The sequence below is a fragment of the Schistocerca serialis genome, chromosome 4 (genome assembly GCF_023864345.2).
Source record: "Schistocerca serialis cubense isolate TAMUIC-IGC-003099 chromosome 4, iqSchSeri2.2, whole genome shotgun sequence".
In the NCBI taxonomy this organism is placed as follows: domain Eukaryota; kingdom Metazoa; phylum Arthropoda; class Insecta; order Orthoptera; family Acrididae; genus Schistocerca; species Schistocerca serialis.
Genome location: NC_064641.1, coordinates 244357074 through 244379942, shown reverse-complemented (window position 1 = coordinate 244379942; position 22869 = coordinate 244357074). Strand labels below are relative to the sequence as shown.

Sequence of the window (22869 nt, the reverse complement as noted above, 5' to 3'; positions counted from 1 at the left end):
GCTCATTCATTTCCTGAAATCCCAACAGGACCAGGAGTCCAAACGAAAACAACAGGCCATCCAGCTTGATGGAGGTCACAGACACAACCCTGGATAGTCATAACCAGTGGACGAGGAGATTAGCACTGGTCTGTAACCTGAAGGCTGCTAAGGAAGTCACTATTGATTAGGATACTCTTGTCAGCACAAGAACAAACATAGCTACGGGCTAGTTTAATGGCCATTAATTCAGCAGTGAACACACTGCAGCTGTATGGCAGAGAGTGGAAGTCACTGCACAGTGCATGTGCGTATGCAAAGTCAGTTTGTCCATTGACTGTTGAGCCATCTCCGAAAACCACTTCTGAACCTGGATATGTCTCAAGGACAGCCAAGAACAGGCGGTGAAAAATTGTAGGGTCGATGGAATCTTTTGGACCAAAGGAGACGTAGAGACAAATCCGAGGTTGGGGCACAATCCATGGGGGCAATGTGATGTCTCCCTGACCAGAGGTGACTGTGGAGGAAGTTGCAGTTCCGAACAGAGACACTGAGGCATTTAGCAATTGTAAACCCAGTTCTGGGTTGCCATTGTGGGAGGTGGGGCTCCTATCAAGGGAAAGGTACATGGTCGTTGGGGTGCTCAGGGAAACTATGAATGAGTATAGCATAATTCAGCAGCTGTTGTTGTCTCCTGATAGGTAATGGAGGTACTCCAGCCTCAACTAGTGGGCTGTTCACAGGGCTAATTTGGAAGACTCCTGTCACAAGTCAGACCCCACAGTGAAGAATGGGATCCAGTATACGCAATTCTCAGGGTGATATTGAACTACGTGAAAGACTCCCATAATCAAGGCACAACATAGTCAGGGCTTCATAGAGCTGCAAAAGGGTACTTGCAAGCCACCTAGCGTTACAGAGGCAGTGATGTGTGTTGAGGTGTTGCCAACACTTTCGTTTAAGTTGACGAAGTTGGGGAAGATACAGCAGCCACTAATCAAAGACCCAAAAAGTGGTGTGCTCAACTACAAGAAGTAACTGATCGCCTAGGTAAAGCTCTCTGTATGTGAGGGCAGTAGGATGGTGATAGAAGTTCAGGAAATGAGTCTTGAAGGCTGAAAACTAAAAGCCATGGGTGAGAGCCCATGACTGTGCCTTTAATATGACATCCTGTAAGTGATACTTAGCAACACCCATACTAAATGGGCAATAACAGAAGCAAAGATTGTCAGCATATAAGGAGGGTGATAACAAAGGCGCCACAGCCGCCGCTAGATGATTGATAGCAACAAGAAAGAGGGGGAAGTTCAATACAGAGTCCTATGGGACCCCTTTCTCTTGGATATGGGGGTAAGTGAGCAAAGCACTCATTTGAACCCGGAACATACAGTGCAACTGGAGGTTCTTGACAAAAATCGAAAGTGGACCCTGGAGACACCACTTGTGTAATGTAGTAGGGATGTGGTGAGGCTATGTCAAGTCATAAGTTTTCTGTAGCTTGAAAAAGACAGCAATGAGGGCTGACAACACACAAAGGCCACTCAGATGGTGGATTCGAGGTGAACCAAATTAATGGCAGTGGAGCAGCCTTTGCAAAAACTGCCCTGAGATGCAGCCGAAAGGCCCTGAGACTCAAGGAGCCAACACAGCCACTTGCTCACCATGCTTTCAAACAACTTACAGCGAATGTCGGTAAGGCTGGTTGGATGATAACTGTCCTTGTCTAGGGGATTGTTACCTGGTTTTAGTACCAGAACTATCTTGCTTTCTTGCCACTTAGATGGAATCTCACCCTTGTTCCCGATCCAACTAAAGAGGGCAAGGATGTGATGCTGACAATCCACTGAGAGGTTTTAGCATTTGGTTGTGGATGCAGTCTGGCCCTGGAGCCGTATCAGGGCAATGGGCTAAAGCACTGAAGAGTTCCCATTCACTGAATGGCAAAGGTGGGCTGGTAGTCCTCAGATACACCAGACACAGATGTGTCAGCATAATGTTCAGCAACCGTGTCTGGATCAGTATAAAAACACCATCTAAGGAAATACTTGGTACACATGCAGGGGATTGGAAGTTGTAGAGGTGTCTGATCTTTTCCCATACCTGTGATGGAGAGGTACATGATCCAATGGTGGAAACACCCTGTTCCCAGGTAGTGAACACAGGCACAGAGCCGTTTAAAGGCAATGAGGGGTTCCTCTGAAGTGTGCCGCTTATAGCATTGGAGCGCCTGCCGATGAACTCTAATGGCCGCAGCAATCTCTGGGGTCCACCAGGGTGCCGTCTTCTGCCGGTGAGATCCCAAGGAAGAGGTGGTGGCTTGGTTGGTTCCCAAAACAATGGCTGCCATTGTGTGTCAAACAGCCGCATCAATACTACCATGTGGTGGGGAGACGACAGCACAGGTGAACCCATCCCAGTAAGCATTATGGAGAACCCATTTTGGCGGGTGTCCAGGGGAGCACACTGAGGGAGGGATAGGGAGATCAGGAAGTGGTCACTACCATACAGGTCATTGTGGACCCTACAGTGGGTAGATGCTAGAAGACCAGGGCTGCAAAAGGAGAGATCAATGGTTGAATAAGTTCTGAGTGCCACACTGAAATGTGTGGTTGGCACCAGAGTTCAAGAAGCAAAGATCGAGCTGTGCCAGTACCGATTCAATGTCTTTACCATGGCCAGTGATCATTGTACCATCCCACAAAAGATTATGGACATTGAAGTCATCCAAGACTAGAAAAAGTGGGGAGAGCTGAGAGAGTAATACAGACAGTACTTCCTTGGACACAACATAATTGGGATGGAGATAAACATTACAGATGGTAAAATCCTGATGTGCCCTTACCCGAACAGCCACAGCCTCCAAAGGTGTAGCAAGAGGCATAAGGTCACTGTATACAGAGCCCTGCATATGCGTACAAATAACCTCTCACAGTCGAGTCGGTACAATTCTTAAAGTAACTGTGATAACCACGAAGGGCTGGGGTCCAATTTGGTGGAACTAATTTACCTGGATGGCAACCCAGAATGCAGGTAAGTACTTAAAAGCTGCCGCAGCTCAGCCATCTGGTGTAAAAGTCCATAACAGTTCTACTGGGGGAGAAGACTGTCCGACTACTGTGGAGGCATGAAGTGACTTGGGGAGCAGGGTGGGGGGGTTATAACTCAGGGCAGGGTCATATACGGTCACTGGTTGAAACGTCAGGGGATCCACTGATACAGGTTCTGCGGCATATTTGCTTGGGAGATCTGGTGCCTTAGGGGCCACCAGGATCTCCACCTTGGGCACAGAAGAAATACATGCAGAGTCCAGAGACATGAGGGCCACCAGAGTTTCCTTCGCCTTACAGTGCTTCTTCTTGTCCTCCTCCCCCTTAGAAGACAAGGACTAAGAAGGTTTCCCTGAAATACTTTCAGGGACAGAGGAACAAAGAGAAGCCTGATGGGCAGCAGCCAGTGGCTCCTTCTGCCACCAGCTGACATCTGGCTGTGGACCAGCAGGATTCATGGAAGAAAGAGTCCCAAGGGACCTATTCCTAGCTAGAGAAACCAGAGGACGAGGTGCCTCCGGCTGGAGGATAGGGCTGGTGTACCCGGTAGCTGGTAGGTGGGGAGCCAATGCTTCCAAAATGGGTGCAGTTTAAGCACCAGAAGAGCCTCCACCAGCCTGGGGGAAGGGGGGAGGCAGAGGCAGAAAAAAAGGGGGGGGGAGGAGGCAGGTATCTGCAGGCAGCCACAGAGTGCCCACTGTAAGAGGTGCAACAGAGGAAGGCACCATTGACAGAGATGGCAATGACATTGCAGCTGTAGCATAAGACTGTGTCATCTCTTTGGGATTATGATGCTCATACTTTTTCATGGTCTCTTGATATGTGAGCTTGTCCATGGTGGGTGGTATGTAAGGACTTTGGTAGACCTTGATCTGAACTTTATCTGGTAGCAAGTCACCCTCAAAAATTTAAAATAAAGCTTTAAACCCTTGTTGTAAGCAACTGATGAAATGGACACCATGTTGTTCCTTATTAGTGAGGTCCCTGAGGAAATTAGACAGCTGATTATGTTTAGGTTCCTGTGAGGGATAATTGTTACAGGGTTGTCGCCAAGTTTGTTGCAGCTTAAAATTGCCCATGAATGAGCCAGGGATGCTGTGTTAATCAGTACGGATACATTATGCATATTGTTTATCAAGGTGATGTCGTCATACGTCTAATTTATTTCCTCTGAAAAAAATAATGGTTTGGTATTTATAAAGGATTCACTTTCAGTCTTGGTACATACCAGTAACTTTGGCACTTATTTTCATTGTTTGATACATTGGTTTTCACCTTTATTGATATCTAATGAGGGAAACATATGTGGTTATATCCTTCTTATATCCTTCTGCATTAAAAGTAAGTAAGTCAATCACTCTGGTGAGAAGCTGGGGCCATATGGCTGCCAATGTGGTCCAACTTAATTCTCTTCATTGATATTGGTCTGCCAAGGTGCCACCCACACTGTCCAGCTATCTCCAAATAGGTACCACACTGCCTACGCAACAGTCCCTGGCATGGAGATCACTGCCCAGAGTCCGTATCTCCCAAATCACTCACACACACACACACACACACACACACACACACACACACACACACACACAGGTCTTGCAATTGATGACAGGAAACAATACAGACACCAACAGTTTGTTCCCTGTGTAGTCAGAAGGCTATCACCATACGTGTATTTGATGACCTCCACATGAACTGGGTACCCTGCCAGGTACTGGCTGATCTTCCCCCCATGGCCCACACTACTAATAAAATTTTGAAAGTAAAGTGGAGGTCAAATGCAAGAATGGAGCCCATTTGTAAATACACCAAAAGGGGTATACAATTTTTTTAAGGTATGGTGGGAGGGGTGGGGCGTGGGGAGGCAGAAGGCAGAGAGAGAGAGAGAGAGAGAGAGAGAGAGAGAGAGAGAGGATAATTGATAAGGGAACAAGATAGATAATAGAAGGATGCTACAGGAAGAGCAGAAAGAGTTGTAAGCCCCCTGGGGAAGAGGGTTTCACATACATTATAAACTGGTACGACAGAAATTCAAAAATCAGATTTTAAGTTATAATTATTTCCAGGCACAGACGTCTTTTCTGACAACTTAATAGTTCTGAACTGCTTATTAAAATTGGAAAAATTGCATAAGGGTAGGAAATTAAATGCATGAGACATGAAAGAACCAGACAATGGAAAATGCAGGATGGAATAATAGTAATGTGGAAAGGATACAATGTTACTTACCACATATACAGGGTGTTACAAAAAGGTACGGCCAAACTTTCAGGAAACATTCCTCACACACAAATAAAGAAAAGATGTTATGTGTACATGTGTCCGGAAACGCCTAATTTCATGTTAGAGCTCATTTTAGTTTCGCCAGTATGTACTGTACTTCCTCGATTCACCGCCATAATTTCATACGGGATACTCTACCTGTGCTGCTAGAACATGTGCCTTTACAAGTACGACACAACATGTGGTTCATGCACGATGGAGCTCCTGCACATTTCAGTCGAAGTGTTTGTACGCTTCTCAACAACAGATTCGGTGACCGATGGATTGGTAGAGGTGGACCAATTCCATGGCCTCCACGCTCTCCTGACCTCAACCCTCTTGACTTTCATTTATGGGGGTATTTGAAATCTCTCGTCTACGCAACCCCAGTACCAAATGTAGAGACTCTTTGTGCTCGTATTGTGGACGGCTGTGATACAATATGCCATTCTCCAGGGCTGCATCAGCGCATCAGGGATTTCATGCGACGGAGGGTGGATGCATGTACCCTCGCTAACGGAGGACATTTTGAACATTTACTGTAACAAAGTGTTTGAAGTCACGCTGGTACGTTCTGTTGCTGTGTGTTTCCATTCCATGATTAATGTGACTTGAAGAGAAGTAATAAAATGAGCTCTAACATGGAAAGTAAATGTTTCCGGACACATGTTCGCATAACATATTTTCTTTCTTTGTGTGTGAGGAATGTTTCCTGAAAGTTTGGCCGTACCTTTTTGTAACACCCTGTAGGTGACGCTGAGTTTCAAACAGGCACAATGAAAAAGAACGTTACTTACATTCAGCTTTTGGACTAGGCCCTACATCAGAAGACCCAATTGCAACTGCACTGGACGTAAGCAACAATCTTTGCTGAGGAGGGTAGTGGAGGTACAGAAGGGGTGTGGGGAGCAGAAGGGGGAGGGATAGCAGGCTAGGTGTGGTGAAAGATGATAGTACTGCTTGCAGGAGTGTGGATGGACATGGCTGGGACAGAATAGAGTTGCTCGGTGAAGCTTCGGGAGGTTGTGTGGGAGAGAGGAAGCAGAGATGGTGCTGGTGTATTGGTGGGATGGAAGGCATGTGTAGTACAAGAGTGGGAACAGAGAAGGAGATAGGCAGGTGGAGGACAGAGCTAGGAAAGGGTATCGCAGACACAGTCACTGTCGGGCCTTAGTGCCAAGAGGTGGCGATGACCACATGTGCATGAGCTGTCCTTGTACAAATGTGTATGAGTTTTCTATATCTTATGGAAGGACTTCATCTGACAGCTGAATGTTTCAAAAATTCTTTTTCTTTGTTCTTGGCTGCAGCTCAACATTTCTTTATGGCAACTGGCAACCTATTCTTTCCATATTATTGTTAAAAGTCCCAGAGGTTGTCTAGTCTTTCAAAGAGAGCACTAGTGACTTTGAACTGAAACACTGAAAAGGAACATAAAAAAGCTTTGAGAGATGAAATAATGAAGACAGTACAAGATCCAATAGGCAAAAACACATTGTCCACTAATAATCTTTGGATAGAACAGGAGCTATTGCATTTAACTAAGGAACGAAAATATAAGACTGCAGCAAATGAACAGAAGGAATAATGTCTCAAAACGAGGTTACAACATGAATATTATATGTGGCTGTAGGCTTTCCCGGTGTAAACTATTGATGAGGATTTCTCGGGTCTCCAGCCGGGTGGTAACGTTGATATCTCGCGATGTTTCGGGAAGTGTCATACTACCCATCTTCGCCACAAAATGGGTCATATGACACTTCCCGAAACATTGCGAGATATCAACACTACCACCCGGCTGGAGACCCGAGAAATCTTCATCAACATGAATATTAACAAAAGGAAAACAATAGCAATGGAATTTAGTCTAATTAAATTAAGTGACATTAAGATTATTACATTAGGAAGTGGGACACTAAAAGCAGTAGATGAGCTTTGCTACTTGCTGCGTAAGTAGCAAAATAACTAACCATGTCTAAAACAGAGGACATAAAATGGGGGCTGGCACTGGAAAGGAAAGTTTTTATGGAAAGCAGAAATATGTTAACATTGAATATAAATTTAAATGTCAGGAACTATTTTCATAAGATATCTGCCTGCAGTATAGCATGGAAGAGAAATGTGAATGATAAAGAATTCAGACAAGAAGAGAATAAAAGCTTTTGAAATTTACTGCTTCAGAAAATTTTCGAAGTTGACATGAATAGTTCTGATAACTAATGAAGAGATAATGAATTGAATAGAGAAGAATATATATTTGTGGCAGAACTTAACTAAAATAAGGGACTGGCTTATAGGACACATCCTGAGGTATTAAGGAATTATTAATTTGGTTATGGAAGGTAGTGGGGCAGGGTGGAGGAGTGCTGCACCAAACCAGCCTTCACATTGAAGAGGACAAGAAGTTTAGTTTACCTCCTTTTTATCTTTACACATTTCAGGTTCAAAATTATAAGTTATATTTACTTCTTTTAATACTGATATCTTGAAACATGACTTAAAGTTCTGACTTCATCAATAACTAAAGGGATATGCCCGTAAGTAGCAGTATTCCACTTAAAGACAATTATCAATCCATCCAATTTCTTTTTTGCATTCCTACTGAGACTAAGATCATCCCTAATAAAATCCTACCTGCCAAGAGCATCAATAGCGAACAAATCTATGTTCCATCCCATAAACACTTCACTTCATACTCATGTTGGCTTAGCAACTATAGCTTGTCTTCCACCTTTTTTTTAAAATTTTAATTACTGACGCAGAGGTTTTGGCGCCAGTATTTATCTTTGTGCCTACAAAGCATGCCTGTGTAGCACTACCTATATTCAACGGCAGAAGTTAGTTGTGGCGGCACCTACCAACATTTTTCAGAACTTCCACTTGCATTGCACTCAATTCTAAGCCACAGGCGGTTTTTTGGATTACAAAAACGGGAAAAAAGTGCAGCTTAGATTTGAGTAAATACAGTAGATGTTGCCAACGTAAAAAAGAGGCAGGGAATATTGTATTGTCAGGAGACAAGTAGTAACAGCAGAATGGATCGGTAAGGAGAGCTCAGTGGCTTTGAACATGGACTAGTCATTGGATGTCACCTGAGTAACAAATCCATCAGAGACATTTCAGCCCTTCTAAAGCTGTCCAAGTGAATTACTGGAGATGTGACTGTGAAGTGGAAACACAAAGGAACAACCACAGCCAAATCAAGAGCATGCAGACCTCAAGTATTAGCAGACAGGGACTGTCAAGCACTGTGGAGGGTGGTTGCAAAAAATCACATGAAGACAGTGTAATGAATCACTCATTAGTTCCATAGTGATACCAGTAATCCAAAGAGCATGACAACTGCCCACAGGGAGTTAAAAAGAATGGCCGAGCAGCTCCTAATATGCCAGACGTTTCTGTAGTCAATGTTAAGTGATGCTTGAGGTGAAGAGTGAAGCCAGTGGATTGCCGATGATTGGAAACTAACAATTTCAAATGATTAATTACGCTATACCCTGTGGCAATCCGAAGGAAGGGTTTGGGATTGGTGAATGCCTGGTGAAGTTTACCAGCCCTGATGTGTAGTGCCAACAGTGATCTACAGAGGGAGTTATGTTTAGGAATGAGGTTGTCTTTTGTGGTTAGTGTGGCCCTTATAGTGCTTCATAAAATGCTAAATGCAAACAGATATGAACCCATTTTACAGTACTGTGTACTGCACACAGTAGAAGAACAGTTTGGAGATGAACACTTATTGTAGAATCATTACAATGAACCCAATCAAAAAGCAGCATCTGTGAGACAATGGTTTGTGGACAACAACATTCCTAACATGGACTGACCTATTCAGAGTCCCAACCCCAATGGAACATCTTTGGGATGAATTGTAATGCCAACTTCACTATAGACCTCAGCACCCAACATCAATACCTCCTGTGGTTTTGGTTCTTGAGAAAGAATGGGCCGTCATTCCCAACAGACATTCAGCCACCTCACTGAAACTGACCCCAGCACAGTTCAAGCTGCCATAAGGGTGAATGGTGGACACAACCCGTATTAACGTCCACTAATAGTTGTCTGAATATAGATGTCCGGATACTTTTAATCAGATAATGTATACATGTTTAATTGATATTTCATGGCCTGATGATGATTTTATACTCTCTCTCTCTCTCTCTCTCTCTCTCTCTCTCTCTCTCTCTCTCTCTCTCTCTCTCTCTCCCCCTCCCCCCCCCCCCCACCCCCCCCCACACACACACATTCTGTACACTTATAATCTTCAATTAAAATAACTTTGCGACTGATATTTCAGCAAGCCAACTGCCCAGTTGCCAGCCAATCTTAGTTCCTTCTTGAGCACTGTGTGTTCACTGTGTTGTTTATTTTGAAGGTACATGTCAAATGTGGGTAATATTGTAATTTCTCAATACCAAAGCTTTTTTCCATACCATAGCTTGCTACACATTTTAAGCATTTCCTTTATGATAAGAAAGAGAGAATAAGGAACAGGACATTGTCACAGGAATATGTCAAAAATGTAATTTTAAATCATTACTAATATTTCTGCTTGTGTCTGTATGTGTGGATGGATATGTGCGTGTGTGCGAGTGTATATCTGTCCTTTTTTCCCCCTAAGGTAAGTCTTTCCGCTCCCGGGATTGGAATGACTCCTTACCCTCTCCCTTAAAACCCACTTCCTTTCGTCTTCCCCTCTCCTTCCCTCTGTCCTGATGAGGCAACAGTTTGTTGCGAAAGCTTGAATTTTGTGTGTATGTTTGTGTTTGTTTGTGTGTCTATCGACCTGCCACCGCTTTCGTTCGGTAAGTCACCTCATCTTTGTTTTTATATATAATTTTTCCCACGTGGAATGTTTCCTTCTATTATATAAATCATTACTAAGTATAATAAACAATGCATTTTCCTCCCCCTCCCCCCAATTCTTCACAGAATTTGAAATTTCTGATTGAAGAGCATGTGAGGAATATTTTTTAGATTTATAATAGTCAAACTGCAATTTTGGAAGTGTATGTGATAATACTTTCTCCTCTATCTCAGTTTACATACCGTTCATAAAGCACTCTGCCCACAGCTTCACCAATTTCAACAGAAAAGAGAAACTAGAAGAAGAAGGTTAGCAAAGCATGAGTAGCAGGAGGTATTTACCATTTATGGGTGTTTGGATTGTACGAGTACATTCGGTTGGTCAGAACTGATTGAGCTGAACTTTCAGACACAAAACCACCATACACATAAATGTAATTAGTAAGGGGATCTAGAGCACTGCTGTGTCCATAGCCTCCATTTACTGGATAGCCAACAGTCCGAACAATAATCCACTCCCGTGTTCCTGCAAAATTAAAACAACATATTCATTTCAATATTCTACAATGTAACACAAAGCTGAATGCACTCTAACACATGAAAATGTCACATTTGACATGAAAGTTCAAATACTTATGTTTTATGACAATTTGGTTTTCTTGTATTTTTCTTGAATTGCTAGAGTTAGTATGATCAAATAATATGTACACATCAACACCAAATGTGAAAAAATATCTCCTTTACACAGTACTACAAGCATTAGTGGAAAACAAATTAGAAGCTAACCAAAATGGTATTCTTGGACAGTGTTCAGGTACCCGTAATGAGGAGAATAACCAAAAATAACAATCATCCTCTCTGACTTTCCACCACGTCCTGTCACTATGGTAGCTGTATGGCCTGCGGACCTGAGAGGACCTGGAATACATTCAATAGTAGAGAACACTGCAAGGGGGCACATATTCTATGTTTAACATTTATTCCAAACTAAAGAAAAATAATGTAGCTTTATTATTTAGAAATGAAATGCTGCATTTTTTAATATTTTTTAACTATTTGAATACAGAAACAGCTTTATTAAGACTGCATACCACACAGCATAGAACCATTTGGAGCAGTAGCATTACAGTGCTCTGCACGAACTGTTATGTTTTCCCATGTTTTGGCATTTACATCAAATGCCCAAAGTTCTGCAGAAATTGTTCCACTTTCTTCAACACCACCATATACATAAATTTTATCCTGAAAATGAAGAAGAGTATATTTTTGAAAACTAAGACATAATTACCCAGTGTAGTACAACAAAATGATTGCATTACATTACAGGAGCACATCGATCAGTAAATGTTGGGCAAAAATAACTGTTTAGGCACGAATAAATCTTTTGCTTTCAAGACGAACGTGTGCTGCTTTTGAAATTAAAGTGAGGTGGCACCATTGTAAGACGCTGGATTCTGGTTCTAGAGGGCAGCGATTTAAATTGCAGAGTGGAAAGAGCAAATAAGATTGGTTGTAGGGAAGGTGAAAGGTCAACTTCGGTTTATTCAGAAAATTCTAGCGAAGTGTAGCTCATCTCTAAAAGTGACCACATATAGAAGACTTGTGCGATCCAGTCTCGAGTACTGCTCAGCTTTTTGGAATCCCTATCAGATCACATTAAAGGAAAACATTGAAGCAATTCAGAGATGTGCTGCTGTATTTGTTACTGGTAGGTATAAGCAATGAGTAAGTATGACGGAAATGCTCCATGAACTCAAGTGGGAACTGGAGGGTAGATGCTATTGTTTTCATGGAATATTGTATACAAAGTTTTGAGAACCAGCACTTGCAACTGACTGCATAAAATTAGGACCTATTAGGAGGCATACAGACACTCACTTTCCCCTTGTTCCATTTGCGAGTGGAACAGGAAAGGGGATGACTAGCAGTGGTACAAGTCATGCACCTAACAGTGGCTTGTGGAATGTGAATATGTGGGTGAAGATTAAAGATGTAATAGATGGAGGATATGATAAAATTACTGTTCATGTTCAGTTATAGAGGGTGCAACATTTTATTCCAAAAGCTTAACAGTTCACAGGCTCATGGTTGTTAATCAATGGCCTCCAGCAATACAACTAACAATACCATAAAATACTTCAAAATGCGAACTTACACACTGATGACACGAAGTGTACTATTTTAGTATGAGCAGTGGCAAACACCAAACTATGTTCTAGATACTGGGGTAATAAATTGATTTTAATAACTATTATTACTAATTGTTACAGTTTTTTTGTATATTTGAAATATGATGAATCTGAATGCGTGGAGTATTTCAATCAATATACAGATTGATTACAACATCAACAAAGAGATCCGTTTCTGATAATATAGAACCAAAATAATTCTTATAAGATCAGTTCCCTCATTACTTTAGAATGATAAATGAAAGTTACATAATATTTGACAATTGCAGTACTGATGTTCAGAGCCATTGTCATTCCATTCATAATCCCTCCACACATTATGAAACAACACTTGAAGTCATTCTGAAAGCAATGACTTCTACTCGCTTGTACGTATTACTGACAGCACAGTGCACTGAGCACTCTTAGATATGGACAGCTAGAAGGTGATCCTTCCTAAATATAAAGCCATCCAGCAGTTTCAGACAAGCTGTTACATGAAATGGCTGCTAACAAAGTTGGGTATACCTCTGAAATGGTGTGGTATACCACTCAATCCATTCATTTGCTACCTGCCTTTATACGGGCATGATCACCAACCAGCTGTCAATTCATTCGATCACTGCCAAACTGTGGTAAAGCGCAGGGTGAGCACTCTGCAAACACAGTTGACACGAGTGACTCCTATTCCCCCAAGCCTCCCCAAACAGTTGCTCCAAATCTCAATTCTTGTATGCAATCAGTAACTTACCCCTACATGCTCTGTCAAAATGTCTTTATAGAGTGCAAGTTCCTACTTATGCATCCACTATATTTTTACTGAATCCACTGAGTACCATCATCATATTTTCAAGATGGGGAATGATTCGAGGAAGCATCAGACTTGCATATTCAAGGGCCCTTTTCAGATCATTGTATGGTCAACTTCATTTTGCTTTTCCATTGTTTCTTTCAATTGCTTAAGGTCTCTGCAAAGGTGGTTTCTTTAAAAAAGTATATAACCAAATCTGAGCGTATCAGACAGAGAAAGTCAAAAAGTAATTTTTCTTCCTTTATTCTGGAAGAGAGTGGTTACAAGTAACCACAAAGCAATTACGTGTAACAAAAAATTGTGAGTTATTACTTGTTACAAAAAGACAACATACAACAATTTCACTTTTTTTAAAAGAAACACTTGTTAAGTTGAAAACAGTATCAAAGTATGTTGGCATTTGTTGTCTCAGTACCGTTAACAGACGGGTCGTTTAATCTACTGATGAACTCCCCAACATTTTAAGTTACAATATAAAAAGGTATTAAACTAAGGACAGACAAGCATTCACCTGCAGCTGACTGGTGCCTGGTACATAAATACACAGAACAGTGTAGAAAATTTAATTACTTTCTGGGTTACTGTTCTTCCAGTTTACAAATTTTCTGTCAGTACGTAAGTTTTTTTTTTTTTTTTTTTTTTTTTTTTTTGTAACATCACTTTTCATTTCCACACACGGCTACACTCCAAACAAATACATTCAGAAAAAGAGTTCTAATACTTAAATTTATATCTGATGTAATCATTTTTCTCTTTTTCAGAAAGACTTTCCTTGCTAGTGCCACTATTCATGTCATATCCTCTTTACTTCTGCCACAGCCAGTTATTTTGTTCCCAAATAGCAAAACTTGTCTACTAATTTTACTATGTTATTTCCTAATTTAATTCCCTCCAAATCACCTGATTGAATCTGACAACATTCCATAACCCTCGTTTTACTCATATTGATTTTCATTGTATTATCTCATTTTCAACTTACCTTCCAAGTACTCTGCCATCTCTGTCAATTACAATATCAACAATAGACCTTAATGTTTTTATTTCTTCTCTTTCAACTTAAATTCCTTTTCCAAATTTCTCCTTCATTTGCTTAAGTGTAGCCTAATGTGCAGATAGTACAAAATGTAGGATATACAATTTTGACTCACTTCTTTCTCAGCTACTGACTTGCTGTCATGTCCTCCAACAGTCTTTTATCTCTAACAATTCATGTTTTCTACTTCAGTCCTGTCACGGCTTATCCTACCTCATCATGGGCCAGGCAATCTGTGATAGCAGCCATGTCATATACCCACCCTGCTGCAAACACTGCACAACTTTCTAAGTTGGTATGCCTGCCAACCAGCTGTCCACCAGGATGAACGGCCATTGCCAAACAGCTGCTAAGAACAAAGTTGACCACCAGGTGATACACCATGCAGCTGAGCACAACATGCTCCATTTCAATGGCCGCTTCACAACCTGGGTCATATGGATCCTTCCCTCCACCACCAGCTTCTCTGAACCAAGCACATGAGGAGTTACACTTACAACACATTATCTGCCTCTGTGATCATCCTGGCCTCACCTCAGGTAATCTACTATCCACAAACCCTCCACCCAGCAGGTTCTCCTTCCTCTGTCCTGTCACCCTCTCAATTCAACTCCCCACATCACCTTCAGTGCTCCTACAGTTATGCATCACATGCATAGCCTGTATACCAGCCACCTCTCCCTCCCATGCTCTAGCCAGCAAACTGGCTGTCTCACTCAAATCCACTAGCCACCAACCTTCCTTTCCATCTACCCCCATCACAGCCAATCCACCTGTCAAAATGTAGCCTTGCCAGTGTTAGTTCAGCCGGCACTGTGGAGTGCCTGTGACTTTGGAGGACAGAGCCAAAGTTGTACTCTCCATGGGCCCAGACCATGAAAATAGCATCAATGAACAAAGAAATGAAGTAGGTTAGGGTGCTGAACTAATATGAAAGATTCCTGCATGAAGCTCATAAACAGATTGGCTCAAGATGGCGCCAAGAAAGTGCCCATAGTAGTTCCACTGTTTCGTTCATAGATTTTCCCTTCGGAGAAGAAATTATTATGAGTGGGCTGTGATTTTGTCAAATGGATTACTGAGGAGGTGATTAGAGAAGGGGGTACCTGCATTCTTTTCTCTCAAAAACAGATTTGTTAACCAATATATTAAAACCTCAGATCCTCAATCACTGTGGTGTTCCCAAAATACTCCTTGTCTGTAAGCAATCTTAATTCAGTTGAAAATCTTTTCTACACTGTACAAGATTAGCTATTATTCGTCTTTTGCAATGAATTCTAGTTCATTTCTTGCCCAAACATGTTTCATGTAACTGTTTCAAGCACCTTCAGCATCTACACAAGAAATTGTAATTATTATAATTACACAAAAGTGTCTATAACTACTTAATAACAATATTTTTCATTCCAGTCTATTGTCGCATAATGTGTCATAAGAATGATTATTGGTTTCATTCAAAATTTGACATTTTTAGATCAAATGTAGTTTCGAAGCACCCCATCAGTTTTATGTGCTGTATGTAGCTGCTATATGGAAGCTGCGCATAGCACATATAACTGAGGGAGTGCTCAATTACAATTGATCTGAAGATGTCTGAAATTTGAACAGAAGTGGTCCTCATTATTATGATAAATGTGACAATAGACTGCAATAAAAATATTGGAATAATAATCGGTTGTCGTGGATGTATATATATCCACTTGACACCATGTCAAGCTCTCATATAAATACTTTGCTTGGATATGTAGGGTTTCATAGCAGTGGTTCCATTGGTGAAATTACCACTGGAAATAACAATTTAACCTGAAAGTGTTGCTATGAGGAATTAAATATGGAAACCAGAGTCAAAATAAAGCAGTTAATCTTATTCACAAGATAAACAATATGGAATTTGCAGCAGTGAAAGAATGGGTGTACATATCAACAATATGAAATTCTTTTTATTTTTACAACTCTATTTTTCAATTAGTGTAAACCACTATTACCTTGTGTCTTTACCCGTAATTTTTATGCAAAGCAGAATAGGCTGAAATTGTCCAGGACTTCTACAGGCATATCATTTCGCACAGACAACTGTCATATACCTATACTGACAAAAGAAGACTCTATCCAAAGCAAAGAGGTTGGGGTCACTGCCTTCGGTGCAGTAGGACCTGGGTTCCATTCTTCATACCTTTTCAGATTTTTTCTGAGGAAGGGAGCTCAAGCACAGGTTCCACACAGCCTCATGATGCCATATGAGGAGCTGCTTGAATAAAGAAGCAGTGACATCAGCAGGATTCATTTGCTGGCAATAACAACAAGAGGGATTGACGACATACTGATCACATTTTCTAGGCTCATAGATCACTCCTTGTATTGCTTTAGAGGCAACATCTGGTAAGTTGAGACTGTCTCACGGCCTAATATGTGAGTGGTGTTTACATTTTACCACACATGTATACTTTTATTCTCATTTCAGTAGCATCTCCAAAAGTTGCAGATTGATAAGCCTTCAGAATCATCCTTCCACACATCTGAATGGTACGTCAAAAATCAGTCACCTGTTGTGGTGTCCTCTTCCCCATATCAGACTTTGCCCCCCCCCCTCCAAAAAAAAACACCTTCATCGTCTTTCATTACTACTTGTTTCTCCTCAATTTTTGGAGCTACTCTGTAGCCAGTTAACTGCTTACAGTGTATGGTTGGTGGTCTAGAAGTTGAAATTGTAAACAGTTTATTTTAACTCACGCTGATTCTTGCAATCTGAGCTCTACTGTAATGGGAATTTTTAGTAAATTTTCTTTCCTACAGCATTTACAACTTCTTATTTAGCTTTTCCTTTTACAAATTTTTTTTCTCCTCCAAGTGAAATAGTCATAATACCACTTTATACACAATTTCACTTTTTTATTGCACTATACTCACTTTTGATTTTAGTAACTGATTTTTTCCACAGAACAATTCTTGACTCATGTATGATAAAAGAGCTAAAAGGAACTGCAATTTTCTATAACTGAAATCCATCTGATCCTCTAAAGGTAGGCAGAGAAGCTGAAGCTCATTTTATTTCTTTAATATGTAATACACAAATACTAAAAACCGGCTAGGATTTCACAGATCCAGAAATAAAATCCCTATGAGCTAGATTTGATTGTCCTATTAAGTAGCAACTATACTAAATGTATTTTTTAAAGTATAAAATATGTATGCAAAGCAAATGTAGGTATGGAAATAAGCATTTAAAAGTTCTACAAAAAATGAAAACCATTTTCAAATCTTAGTGATCTGATGTTTGGAATACCGTTTAGCAGTGCACATTTAGAAATGTTCAATACTGGAAAAGTGCAAGTTTCATGAAAATTTATGAGATTTCCTATTTCAATTACCAACATAAATTTGAAATTAGTAATTATATAAATAACTCACCCCAAAAAGAACAGCAGAATGGCCGTAACGTGGCTGTGGAACATTCTTGCTGTCCATGTGATGTGTTTCCCACACATTACCTTTAAAAACCATGTTGTATTAACTGACAAATTGCATCAATACAATAAAATCTTATACATAAGCAACACATACTGGACATACTGGATTGAAAGCAGAGCTCTTCAGAACACTATGTGATGTCCTGTAATACCTTTTATATAGTTACAATTGTTCGTAAGTGTGACGCTAAACATTCTTCAGAAATTACAATATATCCCTCCTAGCATATGACAGAGAGAAATGGGTCAGTGACAGGTATTTAACACACTCCCACCACTTTGAGAGAAAAGTGAACTTTACCAACTGAACTGCCAAAATGAGCAATGAAATTCTCTAACAGTCTCACATCACACAAGTAGACAATAGAATTGTCTTTTAACTGCTGCCACAATCAACATGCAGGCCAGCTAAGTAACAGAGCTCGTCCATAACTGTCTCATACAACAATTTGCAACCTTTAAGGTGACAGAACCGAATTTTAATATACATCCACATCCTGCAAACTACTGAAACACCTGGCAGAGGGTACTCCCCAATGTACCACATATTGGTATTTTTTCCATACATATGAAGACTCACTATTTAAATGCTCTGTGCATGTTGTAATTATTCTAATCTTGCAGCTGTGGTGCCTAAAGAGTGTAACAGAGAGGGCTGTAGTATATGCCTCAATTTCTTTGCTTAAAATGGTCCTTGAAACTTTATAAGCAGGTTTTTGCAGGCTATCTGGTGTCTTATCTTAAAGCAGCTGCCAATTCAAGTTATTTGGCATTTCTGTTAAGCTCTCCCATAAATCAAACAAACCTGTGATTATTTGTACTGCATTTCTTTCTGCATATTCAATATCCCCGTTAGTCCTATTTGGTAAGGGCCCATACACTTCAGCAAACACTCCATGGTGGGACATACAAATGCATTGCAAGTATTCTTCTTTATAGACCACATTTTCCCAGTATGCTACCAGTGAAGTGAAGTCTGTCATCTGCTTTTCTTAGGACCATAAATAGCCTTTCTTTTCTCAGGGGCAGGCCTTCTAATTCATTGTGTAAGAGGTTCACTGTTAACAGACACCAATATTCCATAATTTGCACCATACCCTTCTACATAATTACTATGAACAGCATGATTAAAATTTCATGAATGGGCAAACCGCTTGAAAAATGCTCTCTTTCCTGGAAGTCAAAACAATTACCATCAGTTTCAAAGTTTTCGAACTGAGATTTAAAATTACAATGTTAGCCTACTTATCATGGCAAAAACTATACAGTTCACTGTTCATATAGCTGAAAGAAGTGCTCATTTTGTGGGATATTTGTGTGTCACTACATGTCACCCAAAATGAAGGAAAACCCATGATGCAATAACAATATTAAATAGGACAGATTTCTCTTATCATAGAGGTGATGCTGAGTTAACATTCAAAGTTTATGGTATAAGTTTTTAAGTACCCCTGTCCACTGCTCAATGCCTCTACTATGTCGTGGGTAGTAATCTATCCTAATGTATATTCTCTTTCAAAAGAAAATGAGAGATTGTCTCCGAGAGGGAAAAAAATGTCCTCAGCATATATGTATCACTTCCTTTACACAACATATCCATATATAGTCTTAATTTGACATGACTGCATCACCTTATTTGATCAATAAGTGAATTACCTTTTTTAGGGTGTCTACATTATTGTTTGGATTCAACAGCCAGCTGATTTTGATTTGTGGAAAACTCACTGTTGACAAACCACATATTAGCAGCTAGCCAAACAGGGTAACAACGTTCACAGTATTTGAATCCACTATTAATGACACTGTGAGATACAGTTCCCCCCTCCCAGTAATGGGCAGGTTTCTTAAATACTATATAGCAGAACGTTTTTCTTTCATTTGGCTCATGTTTAGTCTTCTGTGCAAATGTTTTTACAAAAAAAGGGCAAATGTTTTGTGAAATAATTTGCCTAAAAGTAAGAAATAGATTAGAGAAACATTCAGACTCAACCAAAGACCAATGCTGAATCCTACCTAACTCGATTCACTCCTCCATCCAACCATGATCCACCCCCACTGCCCCCAAATCACCCCGTTAACTTTCCAGAATTTCTTAACCTCAAACCTTGCCTCACCATTATTCCCCAAATCCCTCAACATGCAAACTAACCTTACACCTACAGAAAGAGCCACAGTTCACTATCTAAAAACTGATCCTGACCTTATAATCCTACCTGCTGACAAAGGCTCCACCACTACAGTTTTGAACTGCAAGGATTACCTGACAGAAGGACTCTGACAGCTGCCAGATAGATCCACCTACAAATCTTGACACAGTGACCCCATTCCAGAAATCTAGCAGGATCTCCAGTCACTTCCCAAATCCTTAGGCCCATCCCAGAACCTCTCGCCATAGTCCATCTCTCTGCTCACCCCTACCACTCCTCACACTCCTACCTTCTACATGTCCATAAACCCAGCCAGCCAGGATGCCTCATTGTGGCCGGTTACTGTGCCCCCACTGAGAGAATCTCTGCTCTCATAGACAAACACCTTCAACCTATTACCTGGAACCTAATCTTCTATATAAAAGATACAAACCATTTCCTCCACTAATTCTCCACAGTACCTATCTCATTACCACATGGTTGCCCTGCTCATCATTACTGATGTCACCTCCTTTTACACTAACATTCATAATGTCCATGGCCTTACTGCTATTGAACACTACCCTTCCCAACGTCCGACGGATTCCAAACAACAACCTCCTTCCTAGTTACTATGACCAACTATATCCTCACCCACAATTACTTCTCCTTTGAAGGCATTACCTAGAAACAAATCTGGGGCATGGTCACAAGCACCCACATGGCACCATCCTAAGCCAACCTATTCATAGGCCATCTATAGGAATTCTCCTTAAACACCCAGAATCCTAAAGCCCTCATCTGGTTCATATTCATTCATGACATCTTCGCGAACTGGATCGAGGGTGTGGTCACCCTATCCACATTCCTCCAGAACCTCAACATCTTCTCCCCAATTTGTTTCACCTGATCCTACTCACCCCAACAAGCCACCTTCCTGGATGTTGACCTCCACCTCAAAGATGGCTACATCAGTGCCTCTGTCCATACCAAACCTACTAACCACCAGCAATACTTCCACTTCAACAGCTGCCACCTGTTCCATACCAAGAAGACCCTTCCATTCAACCTAGCCACCCATGGTCATTGCATCTGAGTGACGAGGACCCTCTCGAAATATACCAAGGGTCTCACTGAAGCCTTCACAGACCGTAATTATCCTCCCAACCTTGTAAAAAAACAAATCTCCCATGCCTTATCTTTCCAGTCTTCCACCACATCCAAAAGTCCCACCTCCCAGCCATAGAGGAGCATTCCCCTCATAACTCAGTACCACCCAGGACTGGAGCAACTGTATTGCATTCTCCACCAAAGTTTCGACTACCTCTTGTTGTGTCCTGCCCACTGTCCTTCCAACACCTCCCACAGTGGTATTCCGCCATCCACCGAACCTACACAATATACTTGTCCATCCCTACACAACACCAGCTCCCAACACCTTTCCTCATGGCTCACACCCCCAGTAGCAGACCTGGCTTAAACATTCTGTCAACAGGTCTACCCCCCAAAGCGATATATAAATCATGACTGTTGAGATTCAGTCACACACGGTGACATCAGTGCATAAACACCAAATGCTAAGTTCAAGTTCATGGAATACCCTAATTTTCAATCCCATTCAATAAAGCTGGTCGCGGGTGACTTCAACAGCTATAGCACATCTTGATGTTACCTGGAGACTAAAAATAATGGAGAAGATCTTGTAGAACGGGCTTAACAGATGGGGTTGATATTAATACATGATCCAAAGCTGCCATGCTCCTTCAACAGTGGGAGATGGCGTGGACAGTATAACCCGCACAACATATTTGTGAGTGATCATATTGCCCAGCAGGCCAAGAAGGAAGTTTTGGGACCTTTCCTTCTCACTCAGCATCGACCAGTTGGGTTGATTTGGAGGAAGAGACCAAACAGTGAGGTCATTCGTCTCATCAGATTGAGGAAGGATGGGAAAGGAAGTCAGCCTCGCCCTGTCAAAAGAACCATCCTGGCATTTGCCTGAAGCGATTTAGGGAAATCTTGGAAAACCTAAATCAGGATGGCTGGATGCGGGATCGAACTGTCGTCGTCCTGAATGCATCGACCAGTGATCTGCACTGTGGCAGCAGTGGTGAAGTCAGAAACTGCCCAATTTAAAAGACGATTTAATTTATAAGGCGATTCAGTTTATAAACAAGTCGTAAAGCTTGAGCCAAACTCAGAGATGCATGATAGGTTTATCAAATTGGTTAGAATCATCCCTCATAGATATATTTCTAGGGAATGCAGAACATCTTACATCCCTAAACTCAATAACAATTCAAGATTTCTCCTCCAGAAATACAAACACCTATTTGAAGCTGGCCCAATCTCCGAAGAAAGAACTCATGATGTTATTTTATTTGGTTATTTGTTATTTTGTTTTAGTCTGTTATCTATATAAAAGAACAGACTTAATGTTGCACATGAATAAAACACACAATACAGAGTATATCCCCCCATGAACCATGGACCTTGCCGTTGGTGGGGAGGCTTGCGTGCCTCAGCGATACAGATGGCCGTACCGTAGGTGCAACCACAACGGAGGGGTATCTGTTGAGAGGCCAGACAAACGTGTGGTTCCTGAAGAGGGGCAGCAGCCTTTTCAGTAGTTGCAGGGGCAACAGTCTGGATGATTGACTGATCTGGCCTTGTAACATTAACCAAAACAGCCTTGCTGTGCTGGTACTGCGAACGGCTGAAAGCAAGGGGAAACTACAGCTGTAATTTTTCCCGAGGACATGCAGCTTTACTGTATGATTAAATGATGATGGCGTCCTCTTGGGTAAAATATTCCGGAGGTAAAATAGTCCCCCATTTGGATCTCCGGGCGGTGGCTACTCAAGAGGACGTCGTTATCAGGAGAAAGAAAACTTGCGTTCTACGGATCGGAGCGTGGAATGTCAGATCCCTTAATCGGGCAGGTAGGTTAGAAAATTTAAAAAGGGAAATGGGTAAGTTAAAGTTAGATATAGTGGGAATTAGTGAAGTTCGGTGGCAGGAGGAACAAGACTTTTGGTCAGGTGATTACAGGGTTATAAATACAAAATCAAAAAGGGGTAATGCAGGAGTAGGTTTAATATGAATAAAAAATAGGAGTGCGGGTTAGCTACTACAAACAGCATAGTGAACGCATTGTTGTGGCCAAGATAGACACA

At 41.2% G+C, this 22869-nt stretch overlaps 1 protein-coding gene across 1 annotated transcript in view; it reads right to left on the bottom strand.

Annotated features, from left to right (window-relative positions):
* LOC126473640 (attractin) overlaps positions 1-22869 on the bottom strand; it is a 293725-nt gene that overhangs the window by 200268 nt on the left and 70588 nt on the right. The window contains exons 6-9 of the mRNA XM_050100828.1: positions 17509-17588; positions 11180-11330; positions 10875-11006; positions 10431-10614 (exon numbers count right to left, since the gene is read on the bottom strand). Of these exons, the coding sequence (XP_049956785.1) occupies positions 10431-10614; positions 10875-11006; positions 11180-11330; positions 17509-17588 (547 nt within the window). The remainder of the gene's footprint in view (positions 1-10430; positions 10615-10874; positions 11007-11179; positions 11331-17508; positions 17589-22869) is intronic.